The sequence below is a fragment of the Staurois parvus genome, unplaced genomic scaffold, assembly GCF_062004578.1.
Source record: "Staurois parvus isolate SC_StPar_1 unplaced genomic scaffold, SC_StPar_1.0 ptg000213l, whole genome shotgun sequence".
Lineage (NCBI taxonomy): Eukaryota > Metazoa > Chordata > Amphibia > Anura > Ranidae > Staurois > Staurois parvus.
This window is the reverse complement of record NW_028318009.1, coordinates 2,712,137-2,732,614: the sequence shown is the minus strand read 5'-3', so window position 1 is coordinate 2,732,614 and position 20,478 is coordinate 2,712,137. Positions and strand designations below refer to the sequence as shown.

General features: G+C 41.4%; 1 protein-coding gene across 4 annotated transcripts in view; it reads right to left on the bottom strand.

Moving 5' to 3' along the window:
* LOC149461002 (cathepsin K-like) overlaps positions 1–20,478 on the bottom strand; it is a 77,274-nt gene that overhangs the window by 38,313 nt on the left and 18,483 nt on the right. For all 4 annotated transcript variants that reach the window (XM_089678961.1, XM_089678965.1, XM_089678962.1 and 1 more), the window contains one exon: positions 17,886–17,993. In XM_089678961.1, coding sequence (XP_089535087.1) covers positions 17,886–17,891 — 6 coding nt within the window. In that variant the 5' untranslated portion in view covers positions 17,892–17,993. The remainder of the gene's footprint in view (positions 1–17,885; positions 17,994–20,478) is intronic.

The window sequence follows — 20,478 nt, the reverse complement described above, 5'->3', positions numbered from 1 at the left end:
GTGGTTATTTTAAGGTGGTGGCGGGGATGATTCTTTTCTATACCCATTGTATCTAAGAGAATAATGGAGGCTGCCATTGCTGACCTTTCATTTTGGTAATCCTAGTTTCCTGGCACCAAGCAGATGGCTTCAATGCTGTCAGTGTTACTGACCTGGAAACAAATTTACAGTCGTTTCGACCCTTTTCTGGCATTCATTTTCAGCATGGTTGTTTTGGGCTCTTGACTGAAAAGTACTGAAGTCAGACATAGCCAGCCATCGATCATATTTTATTGAAGCCTTCTCCTGGTAACGCTCGGGATTATATACTGAGACTGCTATTGCTACAGTGAGGAACAGAAGTATTTAAACACCCTGCGATTTTGCAAGTTCTCCCACTTAGAAATCATGGAGGGGTCTGAAATTCACATTGTAGGTGCATTCCCACTCTGAGTGACAGAATGTAAAAAACAAAATTCAGGAAATCACATTGTATGATTTTTAAAAAATTTATTTGTCTTGCACTGCTGAACATAAGTATTTGAACACCTAAGAAACAGCAAGAATTCTGGCTCTCAAAGACCTGTTACTGTGCCTTTAAAAGGTCCACCTCTACTCCACTCATTAATCTAACTTAGTAGCACCTGTCTGAGCTCTTTAAAGACACCTGTCCACCCCACAGTCAGTCAGACGCCAACTACTACCATGGGCAAGACCACAGAGCTGTCAAAAGACACCAGAGACAAAATTGTGGACCTCCACAAGCCTGGAAAGGGCTACGGGGAAATTGCCAAGCAGCTTGGTGAAAATAGATCAACTGTTGGAGCAATTGTTAGAAAATGGAAGAGGCTAAAGATGACTGTCTTTGTCCCTCAGACTGGGTCTCCATGCAAGATCTCACCTTGTGGGGTATCACTGATGATAAGAAAGGTGAGGAATCAGCCCAGAATTACAAGGGAGGGGCTGGTCAAGGACATGAAGAGAGCTGGGACCACAGTTTCAAAGGTCACTGTCGGTAGAACACTACGCCGTCATGGTTTCAAATCATGCATTGCACGGAAGGTTCCCCTGCTCAAGTCATCACATGTCCAGGTCCGTCTGAAGTTTGCCAGTGACCATCTGGATGAGCCAGAGGAGGCATGGGAGAAAGTCATGTGGTCAGATGACACCAAAGTAGAACTTTTTGGTTTAAACTTCATTCGTCGTGTTTGGAGGAAAAAGGATGAGTTGCATCCTAAGAACACCATCCCTACTGTGAAACATGGGGGTGGTAACATCATGCTTTGGGGGTGCTTTTCTGCGAAGGGGACAGGATGACTGCACTGTATCAAGGAGAGGATGAATGGGGCCATTTATTGTGAGATTTTGAGCAACAACCTCCTTCCCTCAGTGAGAGCATTGAAGATGGGTCGTGGCTGGGTCTTCCAACATGACAACGACCCGAAGCACACAGCCAGGATAACCAAGGAGTGGCTCCGTAAGAAGCATATCAAGGTTCTGGAGTGGCCTAGCCAGTCTCCAGACCTAAATCCAATAGAACATCTTTGGAGGGAGCTGAAACTCCGTGTTGCTCAGCGACAGCCCAGAAACCTGACAGATCTAGAGGAGATCTGTGTGGAGGAGTGGGCCAAAATCCCTGTTGCAGTGTGTGCAAATCTGGTCAGGAACTACAGGAAACATTTGACATTTGACCTCTGTAATTGCAAACAAAGGCTTCTGTACCAAATATTAACACAGATTTTATCAGGTGTTCAAATACCTATGTTCAGCAGTGCAAGACAAATACATTCTTTAAAAATCATTCAATGTGATTTCCTGAAATTTTTTTTTAAATTCTGTCTTTCAGAGTGGGAATGCAGCTACAATGTGAATTTCAGACCCCTCCATGATTTCTAAGTGGGAGAACTTGCAAAATCGCAGGGTGTTCAAATACTTCTGTTCCTCACTGTATATACCCGTGCCAAGAACAGTTTGTCACTACAGCCTGCTTTGGTCAAGACATTCATAAAATATATCAGTGTACTATCGACTGCATAAGAGTGATTCCTCCCAAACAAAGTACCAAATATAGGCCCTGCCTACACTCATCTCTGTCACATCATGGCAGGAAGGATTGTGGCCCACATGCTCCCCATTACCTGAACGGCCAGGTATCTCTCTTTGCTAAATGTGTTGACCCAAGTCACCTATATCATCAGGCTGCGAGTGCATACACACAACAGGGTAGTTTCCAGAGGCAAGCCAGGTTCATGTACAATTAGCCTCGCATGACCAGGTCAGAACATTTTAACCCTATTAAATGGAGAAGTACCTTGAAGCTACCGGAGGAAATAGTTTAGACACTAACAGAGATATGAAGAATCAGATAATTTGTAATGACTCGGAAATGGCCACGGAAAAGCAAAACTATGCTGCTGCCAGACTCATCCACCTTACTAACCGTTCCATATCTGCCACCTCTCTCTGCCAATCCCTCCACTGGCCTCCACCCCCCTCTGCCAATCCCTCCACTGGCTTCCCATTGACCAACAGATACAATTCAAAACATCAACAATAACATACAGTGGGGATGGAAAGTTTGGGCACCCCAGCTAAAAATTTGTATTAATGTGCATAAAGAAGCCAAGGAAAGATGGAAAAATCTCCAAAAGGCATCAAATTACAGATTAGACATTCTTATAATATGTCAACAAAAGTTAGATTTTTGTTTCCATCATTTACACTTTCAAAATAACAGAAAACAAAAAAATGGCGTCTGCAAAAGTTTGGGCACCCTGCAGAATTTATAGCATGCACTGCCCCCTTTGCCAAGCTGAGACCTGCCAGTGTCATGGATTGTTCTCAATCATCGTCTGGGAAGACCAGGTGATGTCAATCTCAAAGGTTTTAAATGCCCAGACTCATCTGACCTTGCCCCAACAATCAGCACCATGGGTTCTTCTAAGCAGTTGTCTAGAAAACTGAAACTGAAAATAGTTGACGCTCACAAAGCTGGAGAAGGCTATAAGAAGATAGCAAAGCGTTTTCAGATGTCAATATCCTCTGTTCGGAATGTAATTAAGAAATGGCAGTCATCAGGAACAGTGGAAGTTAAAGCAAGATCTGGAAGACCAAGAAAAATATCAGACAGAACAGCTCGCAGGATTGTGAGAAAAACAATTCAAAACCCACGTTTGACTGCACGATCCCTCCAGAAAGATCTGGCAGACACTGGAGTTGTGGTACACTATTCCACTATAAAGAGATACTTGTACAAATATGGTCTTCATGGAAGAGTCATCAGAAGAAAACCTCTTCTACGTCCTCACCACAAAAATCATCGTTTGAACTTTGGAAATGAACATATAGACAAGCCTGATGCATTTTGGAAACAAGTTCTGTGGACCGATGAGGTTAAAATTCAACTTTTTGGCCGGAATGGGCAAAGGTACGTTTGGAGAAGAAGGGGCACAGAATATAATGAAAAGAACCTCTGTCCAACTGTTATGCATGGGGTTGGATCAATCATGCTTTGGGGTTGTGTTGCAGCCAGTGGCACAGGGAACATCTCACGAGTAGAAGGAAAAATGGATTCAATAAAATTTCAGCAAATTTTGGATGGTAACTTGATGCCATCTGTGAAAATGCTGAAGTTAAAGAGAGGATGGCTTCTACAAATGGATAATGATCCTAAACACACCCGAAATCCACGGGGGATTACATCAAGAGGCGTAAACTGAAGGTTTTGCCATGGCCTTCACAATCTCCTGACCTCAACATAATTGAAAATCTATGGATAGACCTTAAAAGAGCAGTGCGTGACAGACAGCCCAGAAATCTCAAAGAACTGGAAGACTTTTGTAAGGAAGAATGGGCAAAGATACCTCAAACAAGAATTGAAAGACTCTTGGCTGGCTACAAAAAGCGTTTACAAGCTGTGATACTTGCCAAAGGGGGCAGTACAAGATATTAACTCTGCAGGGGGCCCAAACTTTTGCAGATGCCATTTTTTTGTTTTCTGTTATTTTGAAAGTGTAAATGATGGAAATAAAACCTAACTTTTGTTGACATATTATAAGAATGTCTAATCTGTAATTTGATGCCTTTTGGAGATTTTTCCACCTTTTCTTGGCTTCTTTATGCACATTAATACAAATTTTTAGCTTTGGTGCCCAAACTTTCGATCCCCACTGTATAAAACCATTTAGAACTCTGTCCCAAATTACATCACCAATCTTGTCTCCAAATATCACCCAAACCGTACTCTCCGCTCCTCTCATGACCTCCTCCTCTCTAGCTCCCTTGTCTCCTCCTCCCATGCTCATCTCCAGGACTTCTCCAGAGCTTTCCCCATCCTCTGGAACTCTCTACCCCAATTTATCAGACTATCACCTACTCTGCTCACTTTTAGGTGATCTCTGAAAACCTATCTCTTCGGGAAGCCTATCCTGCCCTCAGCTAATAATGGAATCTTCTACTCCTTCTACCAGTCCATCCCCCACAGTTATTACCTTTTGTACCACCAGCCCCTCCCTCCTAGATTGTAAGCTCCCAGGATCAGGCCCTCCTAACCCTCTTGTATTGAACTGTATTGTTGCTGTATTGTCTCCCCTTATATTGTAAAGCGCTGAGCAAACTGTTGGAACTATATAAATCCTGTATAATAATAATTGGGTGGCACAGTGGCTTAGTGGTTAGCACGTCTGCCTTGCAGTAAATGGATAATGGGTTCAATTCCCGACCATGGCGCCTCCTGCATGGAGTTTGCGTGGGTTTCCTCCGGGTGCTCCGGTTTCTTCCCACATTCCAAAGACATGCTGGTAGGTTAATTGGCTCCTGTCTAAATTGTCCTAGTTTCATCCCTGGCCATGCAGGATCTCCTGCATGGTAGGGGTTGGGGAAAGACCTGGCAACCTACCCTGTAAAAATAATTGCTAACAGAATACATGGAAAAGGTTGCTTACGAGTGATGGTCCATGCAATCGCCAAGGGTTGGATACGACTGAATGGATAGATAGATAATGATAATCACTAGGCAAGACAGTGCCAAGTTGCCAAGCCTATGACACAACACAGGACTGTACTCCAGTGAGAATCATCATTATATACTGAATTATAATTGTTATAACCTTTGAAAGCCATTTACATCTAGAGAAAGGAAATTATCATTAGGCAAGACAGAGTTGACATGCCAAAACCATACAACACAGGCTTGGTGTAAGATCAACCCAACTTTAAAGAGTCTTTATTTTTGCAGCATTGGTTGTTGAAAGTCAATAAAAATTAGCCATTAACCAGTTTCCTACCGCGCTATAGCCGAAGGATGGGCCAGGGCAGGCCAGGAGTGGCGTGATTAGGGCAGGCAAGTTGCTTGACCTTTCAATCAGTAAGGCCCAATGGAGGATTTTCTGGCTCTCTGGTGGACAAGTCCGAACCTGCTTATATTTACTTAAAAAAATGTTTAATAAGGCTTTCATGTTTTTATCATTAAAAAGGCCTGTAAATAGATGTAAGCACACATATATACAGTTGTGACCAAAATTATTCAACCCCCAATGCTGTAAAGGGGTTTAGGGACTATAGTGTACATTTGGAATTGTATTCAGAATCAAATCCTACAAGGACGTTGTAACTACCCAAATGCAACTAAAATGACATCAATTGTTTATGTAATACAGTAGTAAATGGTTCTTATGTGGTTTCTTCATTGCCACAATTATTCAACCCCTTAAAGACTACCACTCTGAAGAACAGAGGTTCATACAGGTGCTTTCCATCAGGTATTGAAAACACCTGTGGATGTCACCGAGCAGCAATCAAGCATAATAAGCACCAATTAGGCAGCTTTAAAATGACTGTGATACTCAGCTCCTTCTAGACATTTACTGGTGTGGTTACAAACATGGTGAAGGCAAGAGAATGGTCCAGGAAGACAAGAGAAGAGGTGATTTCTCTTCACAGGAAGGGCAATGGCTATAAGAAGATTGCAAAGATGTTAAACATACCAAGAGACACCTTAGGAAGCATCATTCGCAAATTCAAGGCAAAGGGCACTGTTGAAACGCTACCTGGTCGTGGCAGAAAGAAGATGCTGACTTCGACTGCTGTGCGCTACCTGAAGCGTAGAGTGGAGAGAAGTCCCCGTGTGACTGCTGAGGAACTGAGAAAAGATTTGTCAGATGTGGGTACAGAAGTTTCAGCCCAGACAATAAGACGCACACTGCGTAATGAAGGCCTCCGTGCCAGAACTCCCAGGCGTACCCCCTTGCTGTCTCCAAAGAATAAGAAGAGTCGACTGCAGTATGCCAAAAGCCATGTGGACAAACCACAAAAGTTGTGGGATAGTGTTCTGTGGACTGATGAAACAAAATTAGAACTGTTTGGGCCCATGGATCAACGCTATGTTTGGAGGAGGAAGAACAAGGCCTATGATGAAAAGAACACCTTGCCTACTGTGAAGCATGGTGGAGGGTCAATCATGCTTTGGGGCTGTTTTGCTTCTGCAGGTACAGGGAAGCTTCAGCGTGTGCAAGGTACCATGAATTCTCTTCAGTACCAGGAGATATTGGATGGAAACGTGATGCAGTCCGTCACACACCTGAGGCTTGGGAGACGTTGGACCTTTCAACAGGACAATGATCCCAAGCATACCTCCAAGTCCACTAGAGCATGGTTGCAGAGGAAAGGCTGGAACATTTTGGAGTGGCCATCGCAGTCACCAGACTTAAATCCGATTGAGAACCTCTGGTGGGACTTAAAGAAAGCAGTTGCAGTGCGCAAGCCTAAGAATGTGACTGAACTGGAGGCCTTTGCCCATGAAGAATGGGCGAAGATACCCGTAGATCGCTGCAAGACACTTGTGTCAAGCTATGCTTCACGTTTAAAAGCTGTTATAACTGTAAAAGGATGCTGTACTAAGTACTAAGATTGAATGTCACTTGGGGGTTGAATAAAACTGATAATGCTGTGAGCACAGAAAAGACATTTGTGGTTATTTCATTATAACTGTTATGTTATATTTGTCTGACCTACAAGTGCCTCTTTAATGTAAATGTAAGCAAGATGACTGAATGATCAAAAGCAATGTCAAACTGGCCAAAACACTCAATTTCAGTGGGGGTTGAATAATTTTGGTCACAACTGTAAATGCACGTATGTACATGCACATATTAAGAATCTAACAATATACAAAATGCTGCAAAAAGGATATAAAAACACCAGTTTCCTTTTTTTCTGCAACATGCTTTTAGATGCCAAGATAGCAGAGACATTTATGGTCGGAGAGATTGCAGAAATGTGATAAGACATTCTTATCTTTCCATGTTAGACAGAAGAAGAAGTGACTGTATGATCTGAGGTTTTACATGCTGAGCCCACAGTGCTGAATTGCATAGATGAGTTTCACACAGTGGTGGTCATAGATGGCTTTTCTGCAGAAATAATTTTTTCTCACATTTGTAGTGCTGCTGTAAAATGGTGAATGTTGTGACAAGCTCAGTACATCCAGCACTGAGCCCAGGAGCTTAAGGTCCCATTTAGATAATTGCATTATGGTAACGCATGGCAACGTGCAAGGGTCAGGAGTAAGGCAGAGATCAATTGTATGTATTGCACATTGCAGGGCTCAGGAATAAGTAATGCAGAGATCAGACATATGTAATGCTCATTGCAGGGGTCAGGAATAAGTAATGCCGAGATCAGACATATGTAATGCACATTGCAGGGGTCAGGAATAAGTAATGCAGAGATCAGACATATGTAATGCTCATTGCAGGGGTCAGGAATAAGTAATGCCGAGATCAGACATATGTAATGCACATTGCAGGGGTCAGGACTAAGTAATGCAGAGATCAGTCCTATGTAACACACATTGCAGGGGTCAGGAATAAGTAATGCAGAGATTAGTCCTAAGTAACGCACATTGCAGGGGTCAGGAATAAGTAATGCCGAGATCAGACATATGTAATGCACATTGCAGGGGTCAGGAATAAGTAATGCAGAGATCAGTCCTATGTAACACACATTGCAGGGGTCAGGAATAAGTAATGCAGAGATCAGACATATGTATTGCACATTGCAGGGGTCAGGAATAAGTAATGCAGAGATCAGACATATGTAATGCACATTGCAGGGGTCAGGAATAAGTAATGCAGAGATCAGACATATGTAATGCTCATTGCAGGGGTCAGGAATAAGTAATGCCGAGATCAGACATATGTAATGCACATTGCAGGGGTCAGGAATAAGTAATGCAGAGATCAGTCCTATGTAACACACATTGCAGGGGTCAGGAATAAGTAATGCAGAGATTAGTCCTAAGTAACGCACATTGCAGGGGTCAGGAATAAGTAATGCCGAGATCAGACATATGTAATGCACATTGCAGGGGTCAGGAATAAGTAATGCAGAGATCAGTCCTATGTAACACACATTGCAGGGGTCAGGAATAAGTAATGCAGAGATCAGACATATGTATTGCACATTGCAGGGGTCAGGAATAAGTAATGCAGAGATCAGACATATGTAATGCACATTGCAGGGGTCAGGAATAAGTAATGCAGAGATCAGACATATGTAATGCACATTGCAGGGGTCAGGAATAAGTAATGCCGAGATCAGACATATGTAATGCACATTGCAGGGGTCAGGAATAAGTAATGCAGAGATCAGACATATGTAATGCTCATTGCAGGGGTCAGGAATAAGTAATGCCGAGATCAGACGTATGTAATGCACATTGCAGGGGTCAGGAATAAGTAATGCAGAGATCAGTCCTATGTAACACACATTGCAGGGGTCAGGAATAAGTAATGCAGAGATTAGTCCTAAGTAACGCACATTGCAGGGGTCAGGAATAAGTAATGCCGAGATCAGACATATGTAATGCTCATTGCAGGGGTCAGGAATAAGTAATGCAGAGATCAGACATATGTAATGCACATTGCAGGGGTCAGGAATAAGTAATGCAGAGATCAGTCCTATGTAACACACATTGCAGGGGTCAGGAATAAGTAATGCAGAGATCAGACATATGTATTGCACATTGCAGGGGTCAGGAATAAGTAATGCAGAGATCAGACATATGTAATGCACATTGCAGGGGTCAGGAATAAGTAATGCAGAGATCAGACATATGTAATGCACATTGCAGGGGTCAGGAATAAGTAATGCCGAGATCAGGCATATGTAATGCACATTGCAGGGGTCAGGAATAAGTAATGCAGAGATCAGACATATGTAATGCTCATTGCAGGGGTCAGGAATAAGTAATGCCGAGATCAGACATATGTAATGCACATTGCAGGGGTCAGGAATAAGTAATGCAGAGATCAGACATATGTAATGCTCATTGCAGGGGTCAGGAATAAGTAATGCCGAGATCAGACATATGTAATGCACATTGCAGGGGTCAGGAATAAGTAATGCAGAGATCAGACATATGTAATGCTCATTGCAGGGGTCAGGAATAAGTAATGCCGAGATCAGACATATGTAATGCACATTGCAGGGGTCAGGAATAAGTAATGCAGAGATCAGTCCTATGTAACACACATTGCAGGGGTCAGGAATAAGTAATGCAGAGATCAGACATATGTATTGCACATTGCAGGGGTCAGGAATAAGTAATGCAGAGATCAGACATATGTAATGCACATTGCAGGGGTCAGGAATAAGTAATGCAGAGATCAGACATATGTAATGCACATTGCAGGGGTCAGGAATAAGTAATGCCGAGATCAGACATATGTAATGCACATTGCAGGGGTCAGGAATAAGTAATGCAGAGATCAGACATAAGTAATGCTCATTGCAGGGGTCAGGAATAAGTAATGCCGAGATCAGACATATGTAATGCACATTGCAGGGGTCAGGAATAAGTAATGCAGAGATCAGACATATGTAATGCTCATTGCAGGGGTCAGGAATAAGTAATGCCGAGATCAGACATATGTAATGCACATTGCAGGGGTCAGGAATAAGTAATGCAGAGATCAGTCCTATGTAACACACATTGCAGGGGTCAGGAATAAGTAATGCAGAGATTAGTCCTAAGTAATGCTCATTGCAGGGGTCAGGAATAAGTAATGCAGAGATCAGACATATGTAATGCACATTGCAGGGGTCAGGAATAAGTAATGCAGAGATCAGACATATGTAATGCACATTGCAGGGGTCAGGAATAAGTAATGCAGAGATCAGTCCTATGTAACGCACATTGCAGGGGTCAGGAATAAGTAATGCAGAGATCAGACATATGTATTGCACATTGCAGGGGTCAGGAATAAGTAATGCAGAGATCAGACATATGTAATGCACATTGCAGGGGTCAGGAATAAGTAATGCAGAGATCAGACATATGTAATGCACATTGCAGGGGTCAGGAATAAGTAATGCCGAGATCAGACATATGTAATGCACATTGCAGGGGTCAGGAATAAGTAATGCAGAGATCAGACATATGTAATGCTCATTGCAGGGGTCAGGAATAAGTAATGCCGAGATCAGACATATGTAATGCACATTGCAGGGGTCAGGAATAAGTAATGCAGAGATCAGACATATGTAATGCTCATTGCAGGGGTCAGGAATAAGTAATGCCGAGATCAGACATATGTATTGCACATTGCAGGGGTCAGGAATAAGTAATGCAGAGATCAGTCCTATGTAACACACATTGCAGGGGTCAGGAATAAGTAATGCAGAGATTAGTCCTAAGTAACGCACATTGCAGGGGTCAGGAATAAGTAATGCAGAGATCAGTCCTATGTAACACACATTGCAGGGGTCAGGAATAAGTAATGCAGAGATCAGACATATGTATTGCACATTGCAGGGGTCAGGAATAAGTAATGCAGAGATCAGACATATGTAATGCACATTGCAGGGGTCAGGAATAAGTAATGCAGAGATCAGACATATGTAATGCACATTGCAGGGGTCAGGAATAAGTAATGCAGAGATCAGACATATGTAACACACATTGCAGGGGTCAGGAATAAGTAATGCAGAGATTAGTCCTAAGTAACACACATTGCAGGGGTCAGGAGTAAGTAATGCAGAGATCAGACGTATGTAATGCTCATTGCAGGGGTCAGGAATAAGTAATGCAGAGATCGGTCCTATTTAACGCATATTGCAGGGGTCAGGAATAAGTAACGCAGAGATCAGATGTATGTAACACACATTGCAGGGGTCAGAAGTAAGTAATGCAGAAGTAACATTACATGTATGGAACAGCCTCACAATCTTCAGTCTACAGCAGAGACGTGTGAGCCATGCCTCCTGTTCAGGAATCACCATGGATGGGGCAGTCACTGTATACAGCGACTGGGCAGCACAGTGGCTAAATGGTTAGCACTTTCGCCTGGCAGTACTAGGGTCATTGGTTCGAATCCCAACCACGGCACCACCTGCCTGGAGTTTGCATGTTCTCCCTGTGCCTCTGTGGGTTTCCTCTGGGTACTCCGGTTTCCTCCCACACTCCAAAGACATGCCGGTAGGTGAATTGGCTCCTGTCTAAATTGTCCCTAGTATGTGTACGTATGAATGTGAGTTAGGGACCTTAGATTGTACACCCCTTGAGGGTTAGGGACCTTAGATTGTATACCCCTTGAGGGTTAGGGACCTTAGATTGTACGCCCCTTGAGGGTTAGGGACCTTAGATTGTACACCCCTTGAGGGTTAGGGACTGATGTGAATGCACAATATATATATGTAAAGTGCTGCGTAAATTGACGGCGCTATACAAATACCTAAAATAAAAATAAAATAAATAAATAAAATATACAGAGTACAGATGGGGAAGGTGACAGCTAGAATGCGCTTTTTAATAGTCCAGGAAACTGAAAAGATGGAATCTATGACCTTGAAACAGGGAGGGGTGCTTGGCTCCTGGAAAAGCGTTGGCTGGCTGCTGGATATTTGATGGCAAAGTTTGGCAATCTGTGAAGAGAGCAAACCCCGGCTCTGGGAACAGCAGCCCTGGCTTGTGCGCAGTGAGAGGACAAGTCCCAGAAGCACTGCTCTCCATGAAGACTGGCTCCTTCACAGCCATCTGTCTACCCAAATAGATGCAGGCCGCACGGCAAGGTCAGTCACAATCTACCTGTCACATGGCCATGAGCAACTAGTAGATCACAATTGTCAGGCTGCTGACCCTTGCTGTAAAGGATGACCAGCCAAAGAAGAGATTTATATTTCTTTAGGAATCTGCCAGGCTGAGTTACCCACTGACTTCTTAAATATTTTTTATTTTTTATTTTTTTTTAATCAAAAAGAAACTTAAGTAAAACAAGAGGACATCCAGAGCTCACAATCATCACACAGAATTTAAGGAGATACATGTGTGTGTACTGGCAAGAACGGCACAGAGCCGTGCACACTACCATGAGGCGAATACAGCAACCCATATAAAGAGGTAGTGAGACGTGTCCTAATAGGAGAGTAACTATAGGAGTCTATCCAATACCAGATCAATGGGGGATAGACCCAGTGTGGCTAATCAGTTATCCCGCAGCTTGCTAAACTTTCACTCTCACACTTTGAATGACAATTGCGCGGTCATACAACACTGTACCCAAACTAGATTTTCATCATTTTTCTTCACACAACTAGAGCTTTTTTTTGGTGGCATTTAATCACCACTGTTTTTTTTTTTGTTAAATAAATAAAAAAAAAGACAGAAAATGTTGAAAAAGAAAAGGTTTTTCTCTGTTTCTATTATAAAATGTAGCAAATAAATAATTGTCCTTCATAAAATTAGACCAAAAATTATTCTGCTACATTTCTTTGGTGAAAATAACCAAAATTAGTGTATATTATTTAGTCTGTAGGAAAGTTATAGAGTTCACAAACTATGGTATAGATCTGAATATTGATCAATCCTGAAGTACTGACAGCCAATCTAATTTCTTGAGGCCCAAAAATATCAGGACAGTACAGAAATCCCCCACATAACCCATTTTTGGAAAGTAGACAGTCTGCGGCGTTCAGTAAGAGGCATGGCGAGTTTTTGAAGTTGTAATTTTGTTGTCATAATTTTTTGGAAAAGAAATGAATAAAAATGTTACCATTTTTTTTTTCATACTGTCAGCAGTGCAATACAGCGTCATCTTATAAGTGGTGTGATTGTGATTAGGGACACTGGTGACAGTATGGAAAAAAAAAAAAAAGTATATTTTTTTTTCTATTTTTTTATTACTTTTTTTCTTTTACGATTTTTTTTTTTTTTAACCATTTCAATTCTGGGCACTTTTACCCCCTTCCTGCCCAGGCCAGTTTTCAGGTTTCAGCGCTCTCACACTTTGAATTGCGCGGTCATACAACATTGTACCCAAACTAAACGTTTATCATTTTATTCATACAACTAGAGCTTTCTTTTGGTGGTATTTAATCACCGCCGGGGTTTTTATTCATTGCTAAATTAACAAAAAAAGACTGAAAATTTTGGGGAAAAAAAACAAGTTTTTTTGTTTCTGTTATAAAAGTTTGCAAATAAATAATTGTTCTTATTAAATTTAGGCCGAGATGTATTCTGCTACATGTCTTTGGTGAAAATAACCCAAATCAGTGTTTATTATTTAGTTTGTAGAAAAGTTATAGAGTTCACAAACTGGGATATATCTGAAAATTGATCAATCCTGAAGTACTGACGGCCAATCTAATTTCTTGAGGCCCAAACATGTCAGAACAGTACAGATATCCCAAAATGACCACTTTTTGCAAAGTAGACAGTCCGACGTATTTCATAACATTTTGGGTTTTTTTCAAGTTGTAATTTTTTTGTCATAATTTTTCGGAAAATGAAGAAATTAAAAAAATTATTTTCACAATTTTTTTTACATACTGTCACCAGTGCAGTACAGCGTCATCATATAACTGGTGTGGCGGTGATCAGGGACACTGACTGGTGACAGTATGAAAAAAAGTTGATCTTTTTTTCAATTTTTTCTATTATTTTTTATTACATTTTTTCTCTTTTTTAAAGATTTTTTTTCATATTACGCTATGACTAAAGTAGTATATTATTACCATAGTAACATTGTACTACTTTGGGGAAGTGATCAGTATTTTGTTTTTTACACAATTTGATTGCTTATAGCAAAGAATTTCTTTGCTAAAAGCAAGCATTTAACTGAATGAAATCGATTAATTCAGGTTTTTTTGTTGTGTTTAGCTGTGATTGGCCTTGGCTAATCACATGACAGATGGGCTGTGATTGGCCCAGCCTGTGCATGTGATCGCTGTGACCATTCACAGCTAGACACAGTTGTATACAATGGATGGCATGAAAGGAAGCCATCCACTGTATACAACTGTCATGTGACCTGCTGTGATTGGTCACAGCAGGTCACATGGTGCTGGCAACGGGACAGGTGTCCGAGGTACACGGCCGGTGACAGATCGCAGCCCTGCGGGCACGTGCAATGTGCGATCCGGAAAGGACGTCATATGACGCCCTCCCGGAGGGACGAAGTGTTCACCCGGCCGTCATTTGAATATAGGCCGGGCGGCAAGTGGTTAAAACACTGTGACCAAAGTAATATAATGTTACCATAGTAACATTGTACTATGGGGAAGTGAACAGTATTTTATTTTTTTTTTTACACATTATGATTGCCTATAGCAATGAATTCCACTGCTATAGGCAAGGATTTAACTGAATGAAATCGATTAATTCAGTGTTTTTTTTTTGATTGGCCACAGCTAATCACATGACACAGATGGCCTGTGATTGTCCCAGTCTGTACCATGTGACCAATCACAGCCAGCAATAAAATTGTATGCAAGGATGGCATGAAAGGAAGCCTTCCATTGTTTACAATTGTCATGTGACCTGGTGTGATTGGTTGCAGCATTCACATGGTACCAGCAACAGGCCGGTACACAGATCTGTCATCAGCTGTGTCCGAGGGACACAGCCAGTTACAAATCTTGCCACAGCGCAGCCCCACGGGTGAGCATGAGGCAGCAATCCGGAAGGAAGTCATTTGACGTCCATCCGGGTCGACTAAAGTCCTGCTCGGCCATCATTTTGCTATTGGCTGGGCGGGAACTGGCTAAATGGCAAATGCATCTGGGATTCTGGACTTCTCCCGACCCTGCTAGTAATAGAAGGGGTGGGAGAGACAGACAAGGGCTTTTACATCAGTTCCTTGGCACCTACAGATACAGTAACGTGCTGTCAATCTAAAGGACTGTGGATGGAGGGGAGAGGCCATACAGTGATAGGACTGCCAACAGTGCCAAGCAGCTATAACACCAGCAGCAAGGCTGACAACGCAGCAGTGATTTCCTACAGAAGGAATAGTGTTGTCACCCCATCAAAGGAAGGAATCTAAACAGTTCTTCAGGCAGCCTCAAGATGTATTTATAAAATAACCCAGAGGTCATTTATAGAAATCAGAGAGACCAGTCATACCACCATATGCATACTATATCACATATGTGATTGTACAGTTTGACCATAGGTCTTCTTTAAAGGCTAGGTTCACCTTTTAAAAAATGTGAGGGTTGGTTATGGGGGAGTTTGCACCATGTTACACCCTAAATATGAATGTAACATGGTGCAAAAAAGGTCATGTTCATATCTTGTACATATTGGGTGTGATACAAGGGTTTGGAAAAAAGGCCTGCTTGTGGTATCTTTGATTGGTTTCCAGCAAAACACTTGTTATGCGTAAAAAACACACAAAGCATATCTGAATGGTCATTTTTGGGCAGTTCTTTCCCATGGGACCTTTTGGTCTGGCGCTGATTGATTACATCGTATATATATAAATGAGTGTTTTGGCGCCAGCAGGGAAGGACGTATCTACAGAGCGGTTGCTGCCACATGGTTGCATTGGTGGTATGATAGAGGGCCATTTGGGGCGGCATTCGGGTATAGAAGGTTGCATTTTGGGGACAATATTGATATATGAATACTTACTTACAATTATAGGAGTCATACATCGCTACTTCTGGTGATTGATATTGGAGAATTTTTGGACAAACTACCTAGTGATATTGTTGTTGCTGGGGCGGACATTTCCTAGCTTCCCCTTGGATCCGGGCTTATCAGGTATGAATTTTGGTTTAAGGTGGAGTGATAATGATGGTAGGAGGAATGTACTGATATTCCTTCTGACTTTGCATGGTATTATTACTATCATGCCTAGGTTATCCCTGGGTGAGGCTGTATAGGAGACACTACAGATATTACAGAGATTTTCATCGACATGTAGATAGTGTCGCAGCGGGTTCTCTTTTGTCAGTGAATCATCCTCTGACCTCTGGAATACTATGATGTCATGTCATATAATGTTGTAGACCTCTGGAATACTATGATGTCATATAATGTTGTAGACCTCTGGAGTATTATGATGTCATATAATGTTGTAGACCTCTGGAGTATTATGATGTCATATAATGTTGTAGACCTCTGGAATACTATGATGTCATATAATGTTGTAGACCTCTGGGGTATTATGATGTCATATAATGTTGTAGACCTCTGGAATACTATGATGTCATATAATGTTGTAGACCTCTGGGGTATTATGATGTCATATAATGTTGTAGACCTCTGGAATACTATGATGTCATATAATGTTGTAGACCTCTGGAGTATTATGATGTCATATAATGTTGTAGACCTCTGGAATACTATGATGTCATGTCATATAATGTTGTAGACCTCTGGAATACTATGATGTCATATAATGTTGTAGACCTCTGGGGTATTATGATGTCATATAATGTTGTAGACCTCTGGAGTATTATGATGTCATATAATGTTGTAGACCTCTGGAATACTATGATGTCATGTCATATAATGTTGTAGACCTCTGGAATACTATGATGTCATATAATGTTGTAGACCTCTGGAGTACTATGATGTCATGTCATATAATGTTGTAGACCTCTGAAGTATTATGATGTCATATAATGTTGTAGACCTCTGAAGTATTATGATGTCATATAATGTAGTAGACCTCTGGAGTATTATGATGTCATATAATGTTGTAGACCTCTGGAGTATTATGATGTCATATAATGTAGTAGACCTCTGGAGTATTATGATGTCATATAATGTAGTAGACCTCTGGAGCATTATGATGTCATATAATGTAGTAGACCTCTGGAGTATTATGATGTCATATAATGTTGTAGATCTCTGGAGTATTATGATGTCATATAATGTTGTAGACCTCTGGAGTATTATGATGTCATATAATGTTGTAGATCTCTGGAGTATTATGATGTCATATAATCTTGTAGACCTCTGGAGTATTATGATGTCATATAATCTTGTAGACCTCTGGAGTATTATGATGTCATGTCATATAATGTTGTAGACTTCTGGAGTACTATGATGTCAGGTCATATTATGTTTTAGACCCTTGGAGTACTATGATGTCATGTCATATAATTTTGTAGACCTGTGCAGTACTGTGATGTCATATGTTGTGATATATTGGGCTGATTGGTCAAAATAAATACTGATTTTATGCTAAAATATTTTTGGAAGATATGTTTCAATAAACATGTTTTATACAATAATGTGTTGTTGTACATTTTCTGTACCAGTAAAGTCCCATTTGGTTTTTATTGTTCTTTGTATGATAGTTTAGGGATGTGGTTTTATAATTATGGCTTTCGTGGCCACTCTGTTGTCAGCACCCCCTTCTCTTCCCTGCAGCCACTGCTAACTGACACAGGGAACCCTGATCATGTGAATGGGTCTGGCTGAAAATAAGTCAATATATACACCAAAGGTTAGCCAGCATAGGTGTTAGGAGACGGGGGAGGGCAAATATTTCGGACTAATTCGGTTCAGTCTGGAATTCTACTTTAACCCATCCAAAGCCCATAGATCAGCACTATTTCATCAAGTGACTGTCGAGACCTATGCATTTTGCAGTAAATAAACGGACGGGACATACCTTCATGTCCCGACTCTGAAATCACCTCCTGACTCTGACCGACTCCCGACCTCCCGACTCTGAAGACATGCCACTGTTTTTCTTTGGATTAAAAGAGGTGTTGGACACCTAAAAAAAAAATAAAACAAAACAAAAGGGTGAGTTAGTTAGTACACCCAAAACTGATATACACAAAAAAGATCACATGGGGCATTTTTTTGCTTGTGAAATATGAAGTGTTGCCTTCCATATAATACAAATGAGTAAAAGACTCCTTAATTCTCCTAGATTGTAAACTCTGACGAGCCGGGGCCTCTGTTTCCTCTTCTACCAAATTGTATTGTAACTGTGATGTCTACCTTAATTTTGTAAAGTGCTGCGCAAACTGTTGGCGCTATATAAATCCTGTATAATAATAATAATAATCGGAGGCCTCGGTGCCAGGTTTCAAGCAAAGGAAGCTATCACTTACGTTTTGTCACATTGGAAGGGTCGGCCTGCGTGTCGAACCTGTACGAAAATGTTTGTTCTTTTCACTTGTTCTTGGGTTGTTTTGTTAAAACAAAAACTTAACTGTGGTGTGGAAAACCTTCGATCCGTGCACGTTTCCCGCACCACGTTTAAATCTTACTGCCCTTGCAATCCGCAGTGGGTGTCAGTGCAATCTTAACGATACCCCAAATGCAGATTGATCGCAAACACGGTGAATTTGCCTGCACCGGATCGCGTGGTACAAAATGACCATGCAATCTGGTCGCAGTGTGGCTCCGAAATTGGTGCATATGCGTCTCTTGAGCCCATTCAAAGTGAACATGGTTAAATCGCACCACACTGAATTGCATGTGAATTGCACTGGAATAATTTCCTGTTTCTAATAAAAAGTATCTGATTTAAAAAAGACAAAGGGAGCTGGCAAAGCAAGAGGTTCTGCTCCTTTTTCATTCATTACGCAAAGGCATAATGCTCTGGACACCCTCTGTCATGCATTAAGCCTCGGTTCACACTATACACCGCATATTAATCGCGCAAAAAATTATTCCAGTGCAATTCACATGTAATTCAGTGTGGTGCGATTTAACCATGTTCACTTTGAATGGGCTCAAATCGCACCAAGAAATGCATATGCACCAATTTCGGAGCCACACTACGACCGGATTGCATGGTCATTTTGTACCACGCGATCCGGGGCAGGCAAATTCACCGTGTTTGCGATCAATCTGCATTTGGGGTATCGTTAAGATTGCATTGACACCCACTGCGGATTGCAAGGGCAGTAAGATTTAAACGTGGTGCGGGAAACGCGCACGGATCGAAGGTTTTCCACACCACATTCTAGGCTAAAAGAGTAGGGACACTTATGGGAGAGAGGTTGCTGGGGGGGGGGGGGCATATTCAAAGAAAAAAATTTAAAATGCATATGCAGTACATCTTTGCAATATATGAACATTTCCCCATGTTTTGTCTCAAATGCTAAAAACACAGAAAAATGGAATACCAAGATCAGCCAGAATTCCGGTGATGTCTCAACGTCCTGCAGAGAGCTGACAATGCTGCCTCTGCTGCACTGAGAACCCAAGCAGTGTGGTCAGACTTGCCTAGTCTTCTCCTTCTGGACTGCAGAGCACCTGCCCCTCCTTATTTCCAGAACATAAGAGGGAATTGTTCTTTAGTACAATAAAAGAGAACTGGGCAGGGCTGACAACACAAGTTAGGAGCTCACTGAATTTCTGGCAGATTATCTGGTATTTCTTTCTGTACTTGCAGAATTTTTAAAAGGGGCGAAACACAGAGAAATTTTCACATATTGCAGATACGTGCTGAACTACTTTGAAAATAGTTCCTGCACTATTTTCGGTGATTTCAGGTGCAACATCCATAAACATGTGTGCATGAAGTCGCACAGATATCAGGCAAGTCGCATCTGAAATTGCACTGACCTGCAGCTTTGAAATTGCGTTGCTTCAAGTGAAGTAGTGCGATTTCAAAGCTGCATTCTGTGTGAACCAGGGCTGAGACTCCGTTCACATATCGTCATTTTAACCACTTGCCCTCCAGAGGATTTACCCCCCTTAATGACCACGCCTCTTTTTGCTACTCGGCGCTGCACTAATTCAACTGATAATTGCGCGGTCATGCAATGCTGCACCCAAACAAAATTTACGTCCTTTTTTTCACACAAATAGAGCTTTCTTTCGGTGTAATTTGATCACCTGTGCGCTTTTTATTTTTCACGCTATAAACAAAAAAAGGCCAAAAATTTTGAAGAAAAACAATATTTTTTACTTTCAGCTATAAAAAATATATAGTAAACTCAAAGTTGGTTATAAATTTAGGCCAAAATGTATTCTGCTCCATGTTTTTGGTAAAAAAAAATCCCAATAAGTGTATATTGATTGCTTTGTGTGAACGTTATAGCGTCTACAATCTATGGTATAAATACTGTAATTTACGCCATTTTTCTGCTATACAGCGCTGCGCTATTTTAACGGACAATTGCGCGGTCATGCAATACGGTACATAAATGAAATTTACATCCTTTTTTTCCCCACAAATTGAGCTTTCTTTCGGTGGTATTTGATCACCTGTGCGGTTTTTATTTTTTGCGCTATAAAAA